Source organism: Nothoprocta perdicaria, unplaced genomic scaffold (genome assembly GCF_003342845.1).
Source record: "Nothoprocta perdicaria isolate Ctin4 unplaced genomic scaffold, notPer1 scaffold_96, whole genome shotgun sequence".
Taxonomy (NCBI): domain Eukaryota; kingdom Metazoa; phylum Chordata; class Aves; order Tinamiformes; family Tinamidae; genus Nothoprocta; species Nothoprocta perdicaria.
Window position 1 is genome coordinate 1,589,743 of NW_020456265.1, and position 17,750 is coordinate 1,607,492.

The 17,750-nt window shown below is 39.1% G+C and overlaps 1 protein-coding gene across 1 annotated transcript in view; it reads right to left on the reverse strand.

Annotated features, from left to right (window-relative positions):
* Positions 1-1,719: 1,719 nt before the first annotated feature.
* The window catches only part of BRWD1 (bromodomain and WD repeat domain containing 1), a 52,375-nt gene continuing 36,344 nt past the window's right edge, over positions 1,720-17,750 (reverse strand). Inside the window, exons 31-40 of the mRNA XM_026053023.1 lie at positions 17,609-17,734; positions 16,937-17,009; positions 15,529-15,573; positions 14,659-14,805; positions 13,008-13,160; positions 12,554-12,723; positions 10,712-10,947; positions 9,529-9,708; positions 8,145-9,116; positions 1,720-4,272 (exon numbers count right to left, since the gene is read on the reverse strand). Coding sequence (XP_025908808.1) covers positions 3,128-4,272; positions 8,145-9,116; positions 9,529-9,708; positions 10,712-10,947; positions 12,554-12,723; positions 13,008-13,160; positions 14,659-14,805; positions 15,529-15,573; positions 16,937-17,009; positions 17,609-17,734 — 3,247 coding nt within the window. The 3' untranslated portion in view covers positions 1,720-3,127. The remainder of the gene's footprint in view (positions 4,273-8,144; positions 9,117-9,528; positions 9,709-10,711; positions 10,948-12,553; positions 12,724-13,007; positions 13,161-14,658; positions 14,806-15,528; positions 15,574-16,936; positions 17,010-17,608; positions 17,735-17,750) is intronic.

Here is a 17,750-nt window from a genome sequence, read left to right on the forward strand (position 1 = left end):
GGCTGCCCGCCGCTCTGCGCACGCGCGCCGCTCCGCCCCGCCCCTGCGCACCACGCAGCCAGGCCGCCGCGCGCGGGGCCCTGGGCAGCCGTTAGGGAGCCGTTGGGAAACCGTTGGGAGCCGTTAGCGCCGTGCCGCGCGCCGCCGAGGCCGTGAGGCGGCACCAGGAGCGGACAGAGCAAGGCCAAACGCACCAGACACTTGCCAACTAGTACAGGGAGGTTATGCTTGTCCTTAGAGCCTGGCTCTGCTCCTAAGCATACAGCACAATGGAGGTTTCAAGACTATGCAGGAGTCCAATCTCCAATGCTTTGTCCTGCATCTACACTGTTTTCCTCTGTTCATGCCACGTGTGAGACTATTCCCTATGTCAGATTCACATCCCGCTTCAAAAACAAACAAGAACTCCTTATATCAACTTCAMATAAAAGTATTACTTTTCCTCAAAAAAGATTTATTCGATAACTTTACTTCCCTGAGTACAGCTAGAACAAATGAAAAGTGCTGAATAATTAAAACTACCAGCAAGGGCAAAGAATGGCTTTCTGCAAGGCCTAAAAATTGCAAGCTGTGATGACAGTAAGCGCACTTGCTTTAAAAGAAAAGACACATTCCTTTTTAGGGTTGAAAAGTTAAGAAAAAAAATTTACTTTTCAAGTATTCATCTTCCAGCTCTCGGCAGCCTGTCCATACGAATAAAATAAAATACAAAATAGCATTTGAAATAGCATTGCTTAGCTGTTAAAAAAAAAAAAAAAAAGTGCAGCATTATGGTCCATAAGCCAGTAATTCCCTCTCAGATATGCAAACAGAGTGGCCAACCTACACCCAACTTTCTAGGAGCATCATGGACATGTAAGAGATGAACAATAAAAAAAAAACAACACCTGAAAAAAAGAAGAGAAAGAAAAAAATCTTTTAAAACTAATCCTGAGTTGGAAGCACAAACCTGCTGGCCCAATTTTAGCCGTTTAAACCTCCTATTGATAAATATTCTGAAGCTCACAAGCAATATAAATGCCTTTTTTTTTTTTTTTTACATCTCTATCAGGCATTACACTTCATGTACCACTGCTAATAAGCAGCTGCTGAACAATGCATTCCATTTATGGATAATGTAAAAACACTAGTTTTCTTATTATTCTCTTTTAACAAAGATGCTCCTAAAAGGTAGGATGCAAAAAGCCACTTTGAACAGCAAAACTTCATTGCTAAACACAACTGTTTTCACATTGTAGAAACCAGCTTAAAGAATTCAGACAAACATATACTTCGAATTTATAAAATTCTACCATTATATTAARGACTATGCTCTAATGAAAAACAAAGGCGCTCCTGGGACAAGAAYGGTATAAACTAGTTTTATTGGACTTCACAAAGAAGTCTTAAGGAAGAGAGGAGGGGAAAAAAACAGAAAGAGGAAAAAAAAAAAAGCTATTTCTCTATACTGAGACACCATTCTGGATACCAAAATGTTGTGATGGCTGATGCACATTTTGGCACATTGTCAGCWAACTCATTGTAGAAGTGGTTTTCACTATCTGCTGGCAGGCAGCGGGACTCCATTCTCTGTTACTTCACTTCCATTCCTGTAAGCAGCACTGATACCATGAGGGCCTCGTTACACAGCTGTGCTGCTTACAGTTTTTCAAARTTTTCCCATCCAGGTGTTAAAACTAACTCACAAGCTTGCTATTTTGGTTAAAATGAACTGGGTTAGGAGAATTATACAAGCACATCTCCTGCCTACTGAACAGMGATGAGAATCACAACCATGGGAGAAACCGACACAGCAAAGCAGAGGCAGGAAAACCACAGCGGAGAGTGGGAAAGGCGCAGGAATTGGGTGAAAGGCAGTAACCTTACAGCTCCAGCCAGCACAGCTCCGCTGAGTACAGGTCATCAAGCCAGTAAAGCAGCTACAGCTACTGCAGCAGGTTTTCTGCTCGCCAAGGGGAATTGAAAAGCTGCTCCTCGACCAGTTCGCTACTGGAAAGCACGTCTCAAGGAAGAGCTGAAAGTCAAATTAGGTCAAATCCTCGTATCTGATACATGGCCATCCAAGAATTTACATATTTTAGCAGGAGAATTACTTCTACGCAATAATTATTTGTTGTCAACAACAGCAGTCTTCAGCATTCCCAAAACTAGTAGATGAGGTACTAGAATAGTCAGAAACGGGTAAGGTTTAATCAATGCAGCAGTCTAATATTAAAGCACTTCAATTTAAATAATGGAAGAACAATGAAGAAATAGCAAAAAAGGTCTGGAATGTAACAATTCTGAACCTCAACCATTTCACGCATTAAAGAAAACAGAACAAGTGTTTTGTTTGTTTTTCTATTTTATAAAGAAAACACACAAAAACCCTTAGGCCCAAGAGTTCACCTGCATTTCATATTATTAAATTTACAGTATAGAAGTCACATTAATGATGATAGTACTACCTGTCAGCATAAACCCTCTCTTCACCAGCACCATAATGCTTTTTTAACTGCCAAATATGTTTTTCACTGGTAACTGGTTCTAGTTGTATGTTTTCCATAATGGAAGTACAGAACATTTAACATCTGTACTAATACAAGCCGTAAAGTTGTTAACCTAGTGGCCATTCATGACTCCTCTAATGCAATATTAGCATCCAACAGATTCTTATAGTGTACGGTATTATTTATAAGCCTGTTACTATTGTATATGATTTCATACAGCATTAGAGATGTTTGAAATCTGTTCTTCACTGTGTTAATGTTGTATGACCTAGGTAGTATTCCATTGCAGCACCCATAACAATAATACTCAACATACTGCTATTAACCTGTTGTGCAGTGTTTTAACATTTTTAACTCTTGTTATATGTAATAAAATACCAGTAAAGACAAAAAATTGCCCCTATAATGAGGCACATTTTGGCATCTGTGCTAAATGCTGCTACATGGGCAGGCAAGTGCAAGTCAAAATATGAAAAGGAGAAAGTCATGATCTAATCACATTCATAACTTTTTCATAGAAAAATATAAATATATTCCCTGAAATGTAGGACAAAGAAGAGCCAGCATCCATCATGAGTTCTAGTGCTATTACCATAAAAAAAAAAAAAAAAAGTGTGTGCTGGCTTTTCTTTTTAAGGTTACGTTTCACAATCTACATCATCTAAACCTCTGTCATCGTCGTCTTCATCGCAATCGTCGTATCTCACAGTCCGTCTCCCCCCATTCCGAGTTCTTATCTTAGAACGCCGATTGGCTCTTCTGTACTTGGTGAAATCCAGATCTTCCGAGTCATTTTCTTGATTAAGTTTACAACGTTTCCTTCGTTGGGGTCTTCTGGAAGGCAAACTGGAGTTTGAGATTTCTTTCCTACTGACCTCTGCTTTCCTTTTCCTCTTCTTTGTTTCTGTGGCATCACTAGAGTTATTGTTATCAGTGCCAGAGTCTGAATCAGAAGAACAATTGAAACCGGCTTTTGAACTTCCTGCAGCCCCGCGTGTTTCCACATTCTCTGATACTGAGCTCCTCTCATCTTTCCCTCCCGCTGCTTCAGATTCAGCTGCTTCTTTTACATCATTCAGTAATTTTGCTCTTTTGAAAGTAGTTCTAGACTTTTTATTTGACACTCCTCTGGCATTTTTAGCTTCATGTTTGGCTACCTCGGAATTTGCCTCCTCTTCAGAGTTGCTGGCTATACAATGGTTGTGGGATGAAGTTGACCGACTAGAACTTTTCCAATTTTGCCCATTTTCCATGCTGTGGTTTCTGGAATTCTCTTCTGAAAAGTCATATATGGCATTTTTAAGAGATGCAGCAGGGTCGGCTCCATGTGGCTGCTTGTGGTCATCGTCACTCTGCTTTTGAGTCACTTCTACCTCTGCCTCAGAATCTGTTTTTTCATTTTCAGATTCACTAATATACTTTCTTTTAAATGCAGAATTAGAGCAAGAAAGTCTTTTCCTGCCAGCAAACTGCTCTTTCTCACTTTCAGACTTTAAACTAACATCTACCTCTGAGCTGCTGATCATTTTTTTCCTGGACAATGCCGAGCCACTGCCGTGAAGCTGCCTTCTGCTCTTTTTTCCTGTGCAAACGCTCTCTGAGCTCGACAATTCCTCCTTCGTATCACTCATTATCTTAATCTTATTAGCTGCCAGAGTAGCACATCTGCGTGGATTCTTCCTCTCTGTCGTATTTGACAGCTTTATGTGTTTCTTGTAGTTAATTATACATGTCCTGCTCCTGAGCACTTTTCCGCTTGGACCAACTTCCTCAGATGGTGAGTCTATAAAAGAAAGATTTCAAAGTTAAAAAAGCTTACATTTTGGGGGGTGGGGTGGGGTGTAGAAAAACGGGTTAAGCACAGACATGGCTGCCTTTAGTAATACACATAGAAACGTTTCTCAATCCCAACAGTATATGCAATTTACCTTAAGCCTTTATTAATAAAGTTCAGAATGAGTGCAAGGCATTTTGCCTCTCAACACTTCTCAGCATTATTGCACTGCTGYGAGTTAACTGCTGTGAGGGTGAAAGCATAACATTTCTTTTACTGTTACTCTAGTATTCATTTCCAAACAACAATTTACTTAACTCTGCAAACAAATGCTTTAATGTTATTAATACTTCCGTTGTTAAAGCCGTCATTTTCTTCCTAACATGTCTTTTCAAAATAAATTACCACACTTCCTTTATTCTAAAAATCGGATGGTAACACCTTATGCAAACACAAGCATTGGATGGATTTCACTATCATGTAAGTTTTCATATACACAGTGAACATGTAAACCATTCAGTTCTTTAGTTAGTGGCTTAAGCAATAAGATTGCTTCATTAGAGAGGATGTTCCACTCGGTATTTCTAACACAACAATTGTTTCTTATGTTGGGTTTTAAAGCAAGTATTCAGTTTGTAAATAACACGAATGATGTTACCAAAACAAGTGAATTCAACCTTTGCCTGTTAAGTCACAGAATTACTAATAGATTTTGCTTAAATTTTAAGTTCTTGAAATAAATTAATCAGTATAAAAGTGATTTAAAAATAAAAAGCACTTCTTCCATGAAAGCATTCACTAATATAATCAAAGCATTAATCTATTAACTCTTCCTTATATGTTGTAATAATAAATTTTGTTCCAGCTGAAGCTTGTTAGCTTTACTGATTTACCTACACTCAGAAACAAGGGGAAAATAATGGCCGTTACTATATGTTATTTCACAGAAAGGCAGCTAAATACCTTTTTAATTTAAAAGCTTAGAGAAACAAAGCACACAATTGCAATGCAGGCTTAAAAGGATAGAGTCCTTCACTCCTTTCTTGCAGGCACAAAGTTATCCTGCTCATTTTGTTTAAATTGTTCAAACTGCTGCTGAACCCAAAACCCCAAAGCCTCGAGAAAGACAACTACCCAGAACGGGAAAGGGCCCTTTGGCTCCTCACTCCTTTCCTCCCAGCCTTAACACTGAGCACTAACACGGTCATCACTGGCCACTGGAGGAAACAACCACCCCCAGTAGTGTCCCTCGAGTTTGGGGTTTTACTCCAGTAAAAATCAGCAAAAAAGAAAGAACGCCCACAAGCTCCGACTCCCTTGAGACTGACGTTTAGGTGCTTACATATAACGGTTAAGTGCTCTTAAAGAAAAATGCTTGGCCATCACCACAGATGACACTTATTTTTAGCGCTTCAGCAGCTAACTATGAGGACGGACTGCAAGGCTCAAGCATAAAAGCAGCCTGACAGTCTACTGAAGACCAAAGCCTTCACTTTGGYCACTTCACTTATGCAAACAATTATGCGCAAGGCTCATCTTAATTTTTAATTCAGGCTTCTTACCAGGATTACAATCAACCCTGGAATCCCTCAGTAAGCATTCCTGCATGCCACAGTAACACCCCCCCCAATTTGCATGTGCCTGAGSAAACTCTGCAATGCCCAAAGCTAAACCTGAAAGCCCAGGCTGCAAGACTGGTAGGAACACCCAGGCCTCTTCCCACGTCAGCTTACCTGCAGCTCATATTCTAGTCCACAAAGTGTTTTCCACGCCCAGTTCACCAACTATTCCATTTATGTGGAAACTTTGCCTTTTTTTTTTTTTTAAACAAAAGCAGAAATATATCCAGCAGCAGCAGCAGACATCCTTTTAGAAGTACTAATTGCTTGGCTTCCTATTTACTGATAACTTTCAGCTTCTCCAGCAAACAGCAAATCAGCTGTCTGCTGAGGAATAAAATGAGCTAGAGAAGGCACCTGTATTAGATTATTTTCAGTAACATCCCAAATTAAACTAAAGATTTCAAAGATTAAAGCTGAAAATAAACACTTTCAATTTTAGCATAAATATTTTCCAAGACAATTGTGATAATGGCCAACCAATATTTCAGTGAAACAGTGTGCAGAACAGCTCACAGAAAGGCAAGCAAGCTATAAATGCCAGAGACTTTGCCTGCAAGGACACTACATAGGGAAATTACCTATTTCCCTTTYCCATGAAGGCAGGTCTCACACTTGGCCCTGTATCTCCAAGCCCACGAGTTATGAACATATTGGAAACATTATGTTAACTTTTTTTAAAAAGAGTGCACAGAGGCCTCATCTTTGCAGATGACTGAAACGAGACCCCAACAAGGCAAGTATTCAYTACTGTACTTTTTCCTTACTAACTCTCAAAGAGCATACTCATGGCCTTTGGGGAATTCAGCAACACTCACTCTTGCCCCATAGCTGCTGTACTTTTATCATTCTTAAATGAGTCCCCTTCATTTGATTAACAGCATTTTTAAAAGACCATTTTTTGGGCTCCCCAGTATAAGAGGGACGTGGAGCTTCTAGAGAGGGTCCAGAGAAGAGCAACTAAGATGATTAAGGGAATGGAACATCTCTCATACGAAGAGAGGCTGAGTGAGCTGGGCCTGTTTTCTCTGGAGAAGAGACGGCTCAGAGGGGATATGATTAACGTGTATACGTTCGTGAAGGGAGAATGTAGGGAGGAAGGGGACAAGTTCTTTTCATTGGTGGCCAGCGATAGGACAAGGGGCAATGGGTGTAAGCTGCAACACAGGCAGTTCCATCTGCATGTGAGGAGGAACTTCTTCCCTGTGAGGGTGCCAGAGCCCTGGCACAGGCTGCCCAGGGARGCTGTGGAGTCTCCTTCTCTGGAGATCTTCCCAACCCGCCTGGATGCCGCCCTGTGCCCCGTGCTCTGGGTGTCCCTGCTGGAGCAGGAGGATTGGACTACATGATCTCTAGGGATCCCTTCCAACCTTAAACGTTCTATGACTCTGTTATTCTGCGATTTTTTACAAACCCCCAAGCGACACTACGTATCACTGAGAGTGAAATTCAAAAGTCAAATCAAATTACAGGTTCCAGTGCACAGTGGGGAAGTTAAAAACATTAATATGTCTTTCAAACACCACAAAGAAGTTGCTTCAGTTGAAACTAATGGCTGTTACTCTCGGTCTGTGTTAGCACCAAGGTTGCTGGCTGAAAAAAGATAAACTGAACTCATACTTTACCCTCCAACTCAAGCTAAGAGAACCTCAATCCAGAAGTTTTCCCTCCCTGAAGTTCTGAAGGAGCAGGCCAAAGGAGAACAGGCTCCTCCTTTGGAGATTTCCTGCTATCTTGACTGCCTATCACACAACTCCGGCGCAGCAGCCTTCCTATTTGCTTGCTATTGTGCAACTCAATTTTTCTCTTACTTTTAATGGTTATTACACAGGGTGGCATTACTTCCAAAAAGGTATTTTAGCACTCGTTGCAATAAACTGCTATATAGATAAGCAAGCACAAATTCAATTAAGATCCATAATTGACAATTAATAGAAAAATAAATGTTACCTGAATTGTATGACTAGAACAATCAGCACTCATCATGAATTCTACGTAATATTACCACAGAACTGGAATAGTTTTCTCTCAATGCTGTGCTCAGTCACCTCCAGTTTAAAAAACAGTCTAGACTTTTAGGCAGTTATCACTGAACCTTGCAACTCTCCTTCCTTGATTTCTAGTTCAGATTTTAGAACCTTTGGGAATACTGTTACACTTGGCATAGTCTAAATCCTCCCTGGCACGATCTATATTAATATTGTGTTGCTTCCTCCACCTAGCCAGAATCACAAGTATATTTAGCAACTTTAAAAATTTTACCTTTTCTAATGAGTTTTGTTTTTCCTTTTCTTTTCCTCCTCCTTGTCTTTAAAGTGCCACAATTACTGTTATTGGAATCTGTTTCCAATTCTGTATCAGAAAAGCAATTTAAGGTGGTATCAGCTCCAGATTTTGAACTCTCTGCAATTCTAGATGGCACCAAGCTCTCCGAAACAAAACCTCTCCCATCCTTTTTGTCTTCTCTGTCAGATTCTGCACTGTCCTCTAGATCACTCAAGACTTTTGTCTTCTTCAAAGGAGCAACGAGATGCTGACCAGTCATTTTTCTACCGCTCCACTTCTCCGATTCAGAATCGGCCTCATCCTCAGAGTTGCTCATTGCAGGCTTACGCGCAGAGGTTGACTGGTCAGAAGCTTTCTGGCTGCTCCCATCCTCYGAGTTATGGCTTTTGGAGTCCTCCTCCGACAGTCCTCGCGTGGGGCTGTCTGCCTCGGGAGACGCAGAACGGGCTCTGCCCCGCGGCTGTTTATGGCCGTTGCTTTGCCAGTTTTTCTGCCTCGCTTGTGTGTCCGCCTCCGAATCCGACGTCGCATTTTCAGATTCGCTAATGAACTTCCTTCTTGCGGCACACGAACCTGGCTGCGACACCGCTTTCCTCTTGGTAAACTTCTCTTCTCCTTCCTTTTCACTTTCCGATTTCAGCCCGACGTCGTCCTCGGAGCCGTCGAGCAGCATCCTCCGGGCCGCGGCCGAGGCGCTGCGGTGSGGCAGCTTTCGGTTCTTGCAGCCGATGCCGATGCTCTCCGAGCTCGACACCTCTTCCTCCACGTCGCTCATTAGCTTCAGTTTATTGGCAGCCAGAGCAGCGCTTCTGCGGGGAGTTTTCCTGTGTCGACCAGTATTATTACTCGGCGACTCGGGCGTCACCACTGAAGTGTTTTCAGAGTCACTTCCATATAACCTTTTCCTGGCAGTTCTTCTTGTATTCCCATTCTCCTGTGGAATGGTTCCTGGAAAGTAACGGAGCGATAAAGGCCTTAAATACAGAAATAGATACTTCTTATCTCTTGCCCAAACAAGCTAAATCCAAATACATGATTAATGAAATATACATTTAGTAACAGCTATGTGTTCTTATAATCTGGCAGGAAGAGATACTATTCTGCATCATAGATTTTGAATTTATTCTAGTTTTGTGAAAAGTGAAGCTTCCCTATGAATTATTTTTACTTCTATTAAAATYTTGCAAGGTCATTCCACGCAGACTGTTTGTCTCATGCTGAGTACCAATACTAGTACTTTCAAAAATTCAAAGAGTAGTAATTTTGTGAGCTACAGAACTAGCAGAACTAGCACTACCTTTTATCAACAATGTTTCCCTTGTGTCAGTGGCTGTTGACAGSAAAAGTAGTCAAATCTTACCTATCTGTTTTCTTTGAGCAGCTCGATTTCTAGTTATCCTGAAATTGTTGTTCTTTCTTCTAGATAGTCCATTTTGCTGTGGGGGTGATATAAGAGCAGGAGCACTTTCTTTACTGTCTTCTGAGCTACTGGTAGAGGATGAAGACGAGGAAGAACCCAAAGAACCTTCTATCTCACTTTCTGTTAAAAAAAATCAATTAGAAATCTAAACATACAGTTAAACTCCAATTAAGATGCACTGTTTACTTATCTAAGAAGTCTCAAAATTTATTGATACTTAATATTTATTTTACAGTGCACTGTTTTATCATGCCTTGATTTCCAATATAAACATGAAATTGATAAACTGTACTTGCAGATTATAGCACTTAAACATTTCTAACGTTTTCTATGCTACGTAGGTCCTTCAAGCTGTACTTTTTTCCAACTAAATTAACACAGCTGTTCTCATGCATCTCTTAGCAGGACGTGCACCCTTACTCTTGGAAGGAAGCTAGTATTTTTGTGTGGGACAGGAGGAGAATGGCCAGAGACTAAGGCTGCTGTTCCTCCAAAAATTTATATTTTGCCCTTTACTAGTTTGGGGTATTAACTTTTAAATACAATATGCAGAGATAGGACCTGTACTTYAAATAACACCGTTTATCCACTAGCTCACATTTTCCTCTTTAGTAAGAGGCAGCCACTCAGCCCAACCATTTCCCCAAAACAGCTGTCTGAAATGTAGAAATTGTGTTACTGAAACTGGTAGGAGATTTAAGAGCATCATTTTTTCCTCAGTCTCAGTCAATTGAGCTTTTCAGGGAAGCCCTATACAAAGTGGCTAAAATTACCATCTGTGAGACCACAGTACGTAACCAAGACAGCTCTGCCTCTGAGTATCCTAATTTCTCCTTTTTGTTAATAAAAGAGCTGATTAACCTGACAAAGGCTTCTGGCATGATTTTAAAGCAGAAAATTCTGTATTTAGTACATGTATCTTCAATAACGTATAAATTGCAAACGTATAATTTAAAATTCAACAGAACACACAATATTCAAAATTCAATATTGGTCAAAACACGAAGTGCACAGAAATAATAATAATAAAAAACCTTCCTAGTGATTACCAAGTAAACCTTAGCAAGCTTCATGGCTACGGCCAGGATAAAAACACCCATGGGAAGCAGACTCCAGCCCTTACCCGACGACAAGGCAGAGCAGTTGGTGAGCGCGGCCGCCCGCGCCTTGCCGTTCCTTTCGAAGGCGGCCGGGCCGGCGCCATCAGAGGATTCCCCCGAGGAACTGCGGGCGTAACTGCCAGCGTTCCCTTTGTGGCTCGTCACACCCGCCGCTCTGCTTGAGGTAGGTAGAGCTGAGGCATCTTCCTGCTCAGATTCCACTTTTGCCTGAGATTTCAACGGTTTCTGCTTCAAATTTCTAGTGGAAGGAGAAAGAGGGAAAAGCAACATAGGTTGTAAAACTGTCAAAAATATACAAGTATTCTGACAATCATTCTTTCTCCRGGAGTTTAAATCATATAGCATTTGGTTGGTTTGGATTTATGGGAAGTGTATTTAGATTTGTGACCTAACAAGGTGTGGGGCAATTTTAATTTTGATAAGCAATAACTAGTTTCAGTAGAAAAAAGTCTGCACTCCTACGAAAGTTTTAATATCTTCTTATTAAGAGCAAGCTGCAGCAACGGGTGCTGATCTCTGCAGCCAGAGTCTGGTGAATCACACCTACACCTCATGCAAAGCGCTCTTCACACAGCCATTATTCTGTGACAACCTGAGCTCCAAAGAAAGGCACCAAGAAAGTGCATCTTTGGGGGATGGTTTTACTGTGTAAAATAAAGTGCTTATTTGTAGTAGAAAACCACTGATGCAATTCTAAAAAAAAAAAAAACCCCAACCTTCACCACAGTCCAGATGTTCTAGCTGACTACAAGCAAAAAATTAGGGGAAGTGGAAAAGGGACATACATAAGACACAGGCAATTCAGAGGCCACCAAGCACCCAAAAGTCACTTAAAACACACACACACACACACACACACACACACACACACACACACATTTACAACTACTATTTTGTTTCCTTTTACTCATAGGCTTTCAGATATTTTTCTAGATGCACATGTATGCACTTCCTGCATCATGTCTTAACGGTGAAATGCTCCCCCCAAACATCCCTAAACTTCCTTACAGCTGCTCACCACTGAGCTGTAAACAAGGCACATCACAGTCTTTTGGTGAAAACATAAGCACCCATTTGAGGAGGAGTTCCTGCCTATCCTAATGTGATTCTCCACTGCATTCATGAAACTGCTTCCCTGGGAAGAACTACAAACTCTAGGAATACTCCTAAACGCTCTAGGCATCCATCCCAAGAACGTGCATATGGCATCATCCAACATTCTCATTAAAGACTGAAAATACAAGAGTAACCCACTACTCTTTAGAACTGTGAGAGAACACAGTCACATACTGCAAAAAAAGCTTTTCGTAACATGTTATTCTTAGACCTCTTATTCTGTCCTTCCACTGCCCGTCAAAAGGGCTGGATAACAGCAAAAAAGAGAAATGTTAAGTTCCCACCGTACACCACGCTTAGCTTTGTGCGTTTTGTCTCACTTCACAGATAGATGGGGAAGAATGGAAGAACACATGGAATTATGTCACTAAGTAATCATGTCAGAATCTCACACTGGACTGAATTTCTTCTGTGTATTAAGATGTTCCTGATGCATTTTCAATTGAAGTCCGACTCCCAATGTATTAAAATCAAACAAAAACACAAAAAAATCCCACAAACCTATTCTACCTTCAGTAGTTTACAACCCATCCTACAGTATWAAAAATAGCTTTTTCCTAAGCATGTCTATTCTGCTGCAAGATAGATAATTCTAAATACATCTCACTACAGTTTGCTATCCATCCAACATTTAATAAATCAATGGATGTAATTTTCCAAGACTATGTCATGGCACACAGATACTAGACACTGATAAATCTCAACATGTTTTTAACTCATTTAGTTACCTAAGCGTTTTGGTAGGAGTCTGCACTGAGCTTTGACTCAAAATTCTTCTAGTATATCTTCGTTTTTTGCGTAATGTTTCATTCTGCTTCTGGCCATTTTTAAAATCTGAAACAATTCTTCTAATTTTCTCTTCAAACAGTGCCGACAATCTCAGGGTCATACTATAAATCTAAATAAAAAAGATTATATATTGAAAAACAGAACATTTTATCCATGAAAAATATTTCTAAAGTTAAATACTGTACAGAAATGCATTAGCTAGAAAAAAATATGGCAAAGCGACACTCTGTAGTACTACATAAAGAAGATGTATGAATATATTTAATATTTTTGTTGCATTTCCCCCCACCATCTACCCAAACAGAAATTTTATCAATAGATACTAATTAATAAACCTATTCGAAAATAAACACTAATGTTGTTATGACAAGAAAAAAAACCCCAAACAGCTACCTTTGATTTTTTGTTTGGAGTGTAAGATTTAGCATTACTAAATATTAGCCTTATATCTTTGCACAGTTCCATTGGAGTGTCGTAATTTCCAGCTTCCAGTGTTTCTTTCACTGTGCCAAAGTCCATTGGAGTGTCTATAATATGTCTATAGTCCTAAAGATACGAAAACAGAGAGAGAACATAAGTAACTCAATAAGGTATAAAAGACAACAAACCAGCTTATAATTATTAGAATTATTTTGTCATTTCAAGGTGAGGTACAGTGGTCATCTTTACCACCACCTGAAGAGAGCAGCACGCAGCAGAGTAGACAAGCTTAGCTTTCAGAGAAACTGTTTTTTTTTTGCTCTTGCTCATTTTCAAGTTTTTTTCCATCAGTGGATTTTCAAAGAAGAAGAGCTACCCAGTAACAATAACATGAAAGCAAACTATTTTGTTATCAAGATGTGAAACATGGCTGTGCCAAGTCTTTGTGCAATCCTTTCACTAATGCATTTCTGCGGTGAGAAATAAACTGGATTGGGTTAACACACAAACACCCTTTCCCTCCCTAGCCAAATCTCTATTTGTTGTCCTCCTTGTAAACATGGAGTTTTAGAGAAGCCTGAAGTGTTCCTCAAACCCAAAGGGTCTCAAACTCCAGATATGAAGCTCCGAAGAAAACACTGCCTGGTTATAAAAACACTTTCTTCCCTTGAGAGTTTATTGGGTTGTTAAAACAACAGAGACAGAGATAGCAAGAATACCATAAGCTGTTAAGAGAAGGAAAAGACCAAGCTTATTGCTCAGACTCAACAGATTTTCTTTCTAGAAGCCCAAAGCAGCAAGTTGTAATGAAGAATGTGCAGATTTATCTAAACTGACTTTCATATAAAAGATAGCAGGAAAGAAGAAGAAAAAAGTGTGAACTCAGTACTGGAAAAAAGGAGGATACATTTTGGAGAAATGACAAATGACTCCTCATATTAGGGTAAGTTCCTAAAGAGGCATGGCAAAGCTGCAGAAAGCCTGTGGAAAAAGCAGCAAGACATCTGAATGATACAAAGTGGAACTGATAGCCAAGGCAGTAAGATGTCTTGAAATACATTTTACAGAAAATTCAGGAAGAGAAGGAAAAAAACACCAGGATGAATGAAGCCATAAAACCTACACTTCATATACTTCAGAGGTACATTTCAACCAAGACCTATATTCTATGTGCAACTTCAAAGAGTGGGCAGATCCCTCAAAATACTCAGTGCGCGAGTAGAAAAGACAATGCCAGATGTGACAGTCAGAAAAAAAAACAGTCCTGGGAATTCAGGAAAGTTCAGTTTTAACTGGGATCAGTTCAAGAGAAAGCAGTCATTCTAATGTTCAAAGTTAACAGACTGTGGGAGAGAAATTTCAAGTTTATTTAGGGTAACACAGCATTTCTTGTTCCTACCATTTGTTTTGTTTGCAAATTGTTGCTAATAATTTGATGGACTGTATCTTACTAGAGTATATTGCCGTGTGCTTAGAAGTATGAACTTGGAATTCCTCTGAATGGCTCTAGACTAAAGTTGTTACAACAATCCAGGAGCAACGTGAAGATCTTCTTATGGAACCACAAGTTAAGAGAAAAACCAAACACTACAATTATCTTTCRACATCAACAGGAAAAACTTACAGGATACTGATCCAAATCAACTGGTTGCCTGAAAGGTTCAGAATCTTCACACTGGAAAATTAGGTTCACTAGTTCCATGCACTGTTTCTTCCAGCTATTTTCATCATAGCCAGTTTTCACACTTTTTCCTCTTTTTACAGCTCTTCCCTTAAAAAAAAAAGAGGCATTATTAATTTTATTAATGGAAAGACTAATTCTAAAAATGTAATCGTAACGATTTCTGTGTCAAAAAATAAGCTTTCAAGCATAAGGTTTCATAACAAAAAGTCAATGTATACTGCTAGCAGAATTTTTTTTCTCTAGGCTGCATCAACAGATCTGACAAAGAGTAACTTTTTGTTTATATAGATTGATGTAAAAAAATCATATAAATGATTTATTTATATAAAATAACCAAGGTACCTACCTCCTAATTTTTTTAGGAGTAATTACTTAATTAAAATTACTTAATTAACTACTCTTAAACCAGCATTAAGAACTRCTCTTAAAATAGCAGAATTGCTGTTGAGAATTACTCTTTTAWGAGTAGAATTACTTCAGAACTATTCTTAAAAAGCAGAATATCTGTTATTCTRATTTTTTAAGCAGGAAGCAATGTTTTTTATTTCAGTGTCATACAAATGAAAGTACTTGCAAAGAACACTATTTATAAATTCAGCAACAAAGTTTTGCTGGACAACTATACAGTAAAAGTGTTAAAATAACTACCTAGGCAAACATTTATTTCTTTATTGACATCCGAAGAGTTCTGAATCATCTGTGACTGTTATAAATGAAAGCCCCACTCCCATGAATTCCAATCCTGTCCACTCGTYGTTTTTTCCTCCTAGACCTGATCTGAATAAGGAAGATAACGATGACCCAACTTACCTTTCTTCTTCTATAGGAAGTTCTCGGAAGACATTTCTCATCATCCTGCACAAAACAAAATCAAGTGTTTTCAAAAACAGGAATGAAATTAAGTGGCCTGTGGGTGTACGAAGTTTCATTATATTTTGTATTGTAGTAAAAGTAGTTTTAAAAATTTTTTTTTTTGACAAGACAGAAACACCCTTTGACTGTCTTGGAAAGATCCCAAACAGGTAACACTGAACACTCCTGGCTCTCACTCTTGTCTTTAATACAAGAGATAACACTACTAAAATTTGCAATGAGAAGTTACCCAGAGCACTGCTTTTGCACCATCCAATATTTGGCTCCTGCAACCCCATTAAACATTTAAAAGCATCCTAATTTCAATGGCAGAGCAGTGTTTCTACCAGCTTTCAATCTCAATGACTCAAGTTCATCAGCAATTCACAGCAGAAGTCATAAAACTTTGAGTCCTTGTTGTCCTGAGTTTGGGAAAGGCCATCTTATGCTCAAGTTACTTTTGCAAGCTTCTAAAACACATTATTATGCAGCCATTAGRGAGCTGATGCTAAAGTAGTGAGATGCAGGAATAAAAGGACTCTTTCTTTTCCTAAGTATTACGCTGCAAGAGAGGCCAATGACTTTGCAGTCTTCTGAAGTCTTGTGAATAAATGCTAAATTAGACATCAAAATGTGAAAAAAGACATCAGTTTGGAAAGCTTGGAGTACGTTGTTAATAGTTAATACCGCAGGTACCTACGCACTCTCCCACGTAACACCACAACACACCAGTACACAATAATATTACTACCTCTATGAGATTTAATACCAATGCACTTCATTAAAATCTCCATAAAAAAATCTCCAAACAGCAAAAAAAAATCCTATGTTTACTTCAACATGGTGCACAGAGAAAGTGAGAACCAATGCAGCACTCCTGCTATACACCATGTCAGCTTTCCACAGTTAATGCTGTATTAGGAAGGACTATTTTGGCCTCAGAGGTGCCTTAAGTAATTAACAAACACAGTGAAAGATAGCTCTATGTGGAACAAATAGTCCTTCTATTCAAATAGGTAGCTATTTCTTTATGTACCCACTACATTATTGCACGTTAATATGTTCAGAAATACAATGTCACTCACAAAACATGGGAGGAAGATGTTTTATTTCATGCCATACAAAATAACGTATTTGTTATACTACTGTACATGTAATGACAGCACCAAATGCTTTCATTAATGTATATCTCAAATCAGATGCATAAAGCTGTGCATTAGCTTTATCTTGTAAATATATAAATATACAGAAAAACACTTGTGTGAAAACAACTGGGCAATTTTACCACCAGTAAATGGTAYTTCCCTATCATTGCTAATACACCATTCCAATTATTTACTAAAATACAAAAACAGAAAACCCTTACCAGATCATCAGCATCATCTTTCTCATCATCTGTTGTGCTACATAATTCAAAGATATTTGTACAATCCTGATCACTGTAATACAATTAAAGGTGAGTTACCAGAAAAGCTATTGCCTTCTACAGTAAGTCCTACTGTAACTAAAACTAGAAATACACTGAAAGACAGTAACTAAAAGTTAGAAACAAATCACAAGTTGATCAAAATACTGAGAGACATTTTAAATTTGGAAAACTGCTATGATGTGCATTTCAGGAGGAGCTGAAGGAGGGTTAAATTAGCACTAGGGATTTGAAAGGGGTCTTCAAACCTGAATCCACCTGCAAGACTAACTGCTTCCAGCAYAAACTTCTCCACTATAGTGGATGAAGCCTAACATAGCAGGCAGTGCTACACGTGTACTAGRTAGCACAGAGCTTGCTTCACAGGGTGCACTATTTACAGTCCAGTGGGGTTTTCACACTGTAAGTCCTAGGCAATTTTGTCTCTGCCCTGAACATGAGGGCATTCCTCTGGCATTTCCAATACCCAATTTTTTTCATTTCAATATTCAAGACAGTGATTGCAGTGTAAGAAACTTTAAAAGATACACAACTAAATGTTTATATCCCTCATTTCCTCAATATATAAGGGCATCTGCATGCAAGTATTATTAAGAATAAAACAATGCTTACTTGATAAACTTCAGGAGTTGTGTAGTGATCTTCTTTGCAGCTCTAGCAATAGCACTCCCAGGTTCATTGAAAGTCCTGGCGTTGCTTTCAATGTATCTTACTTCCCAAACCAATGCAGAGATTCTCCTTAAAAATCAAAAAC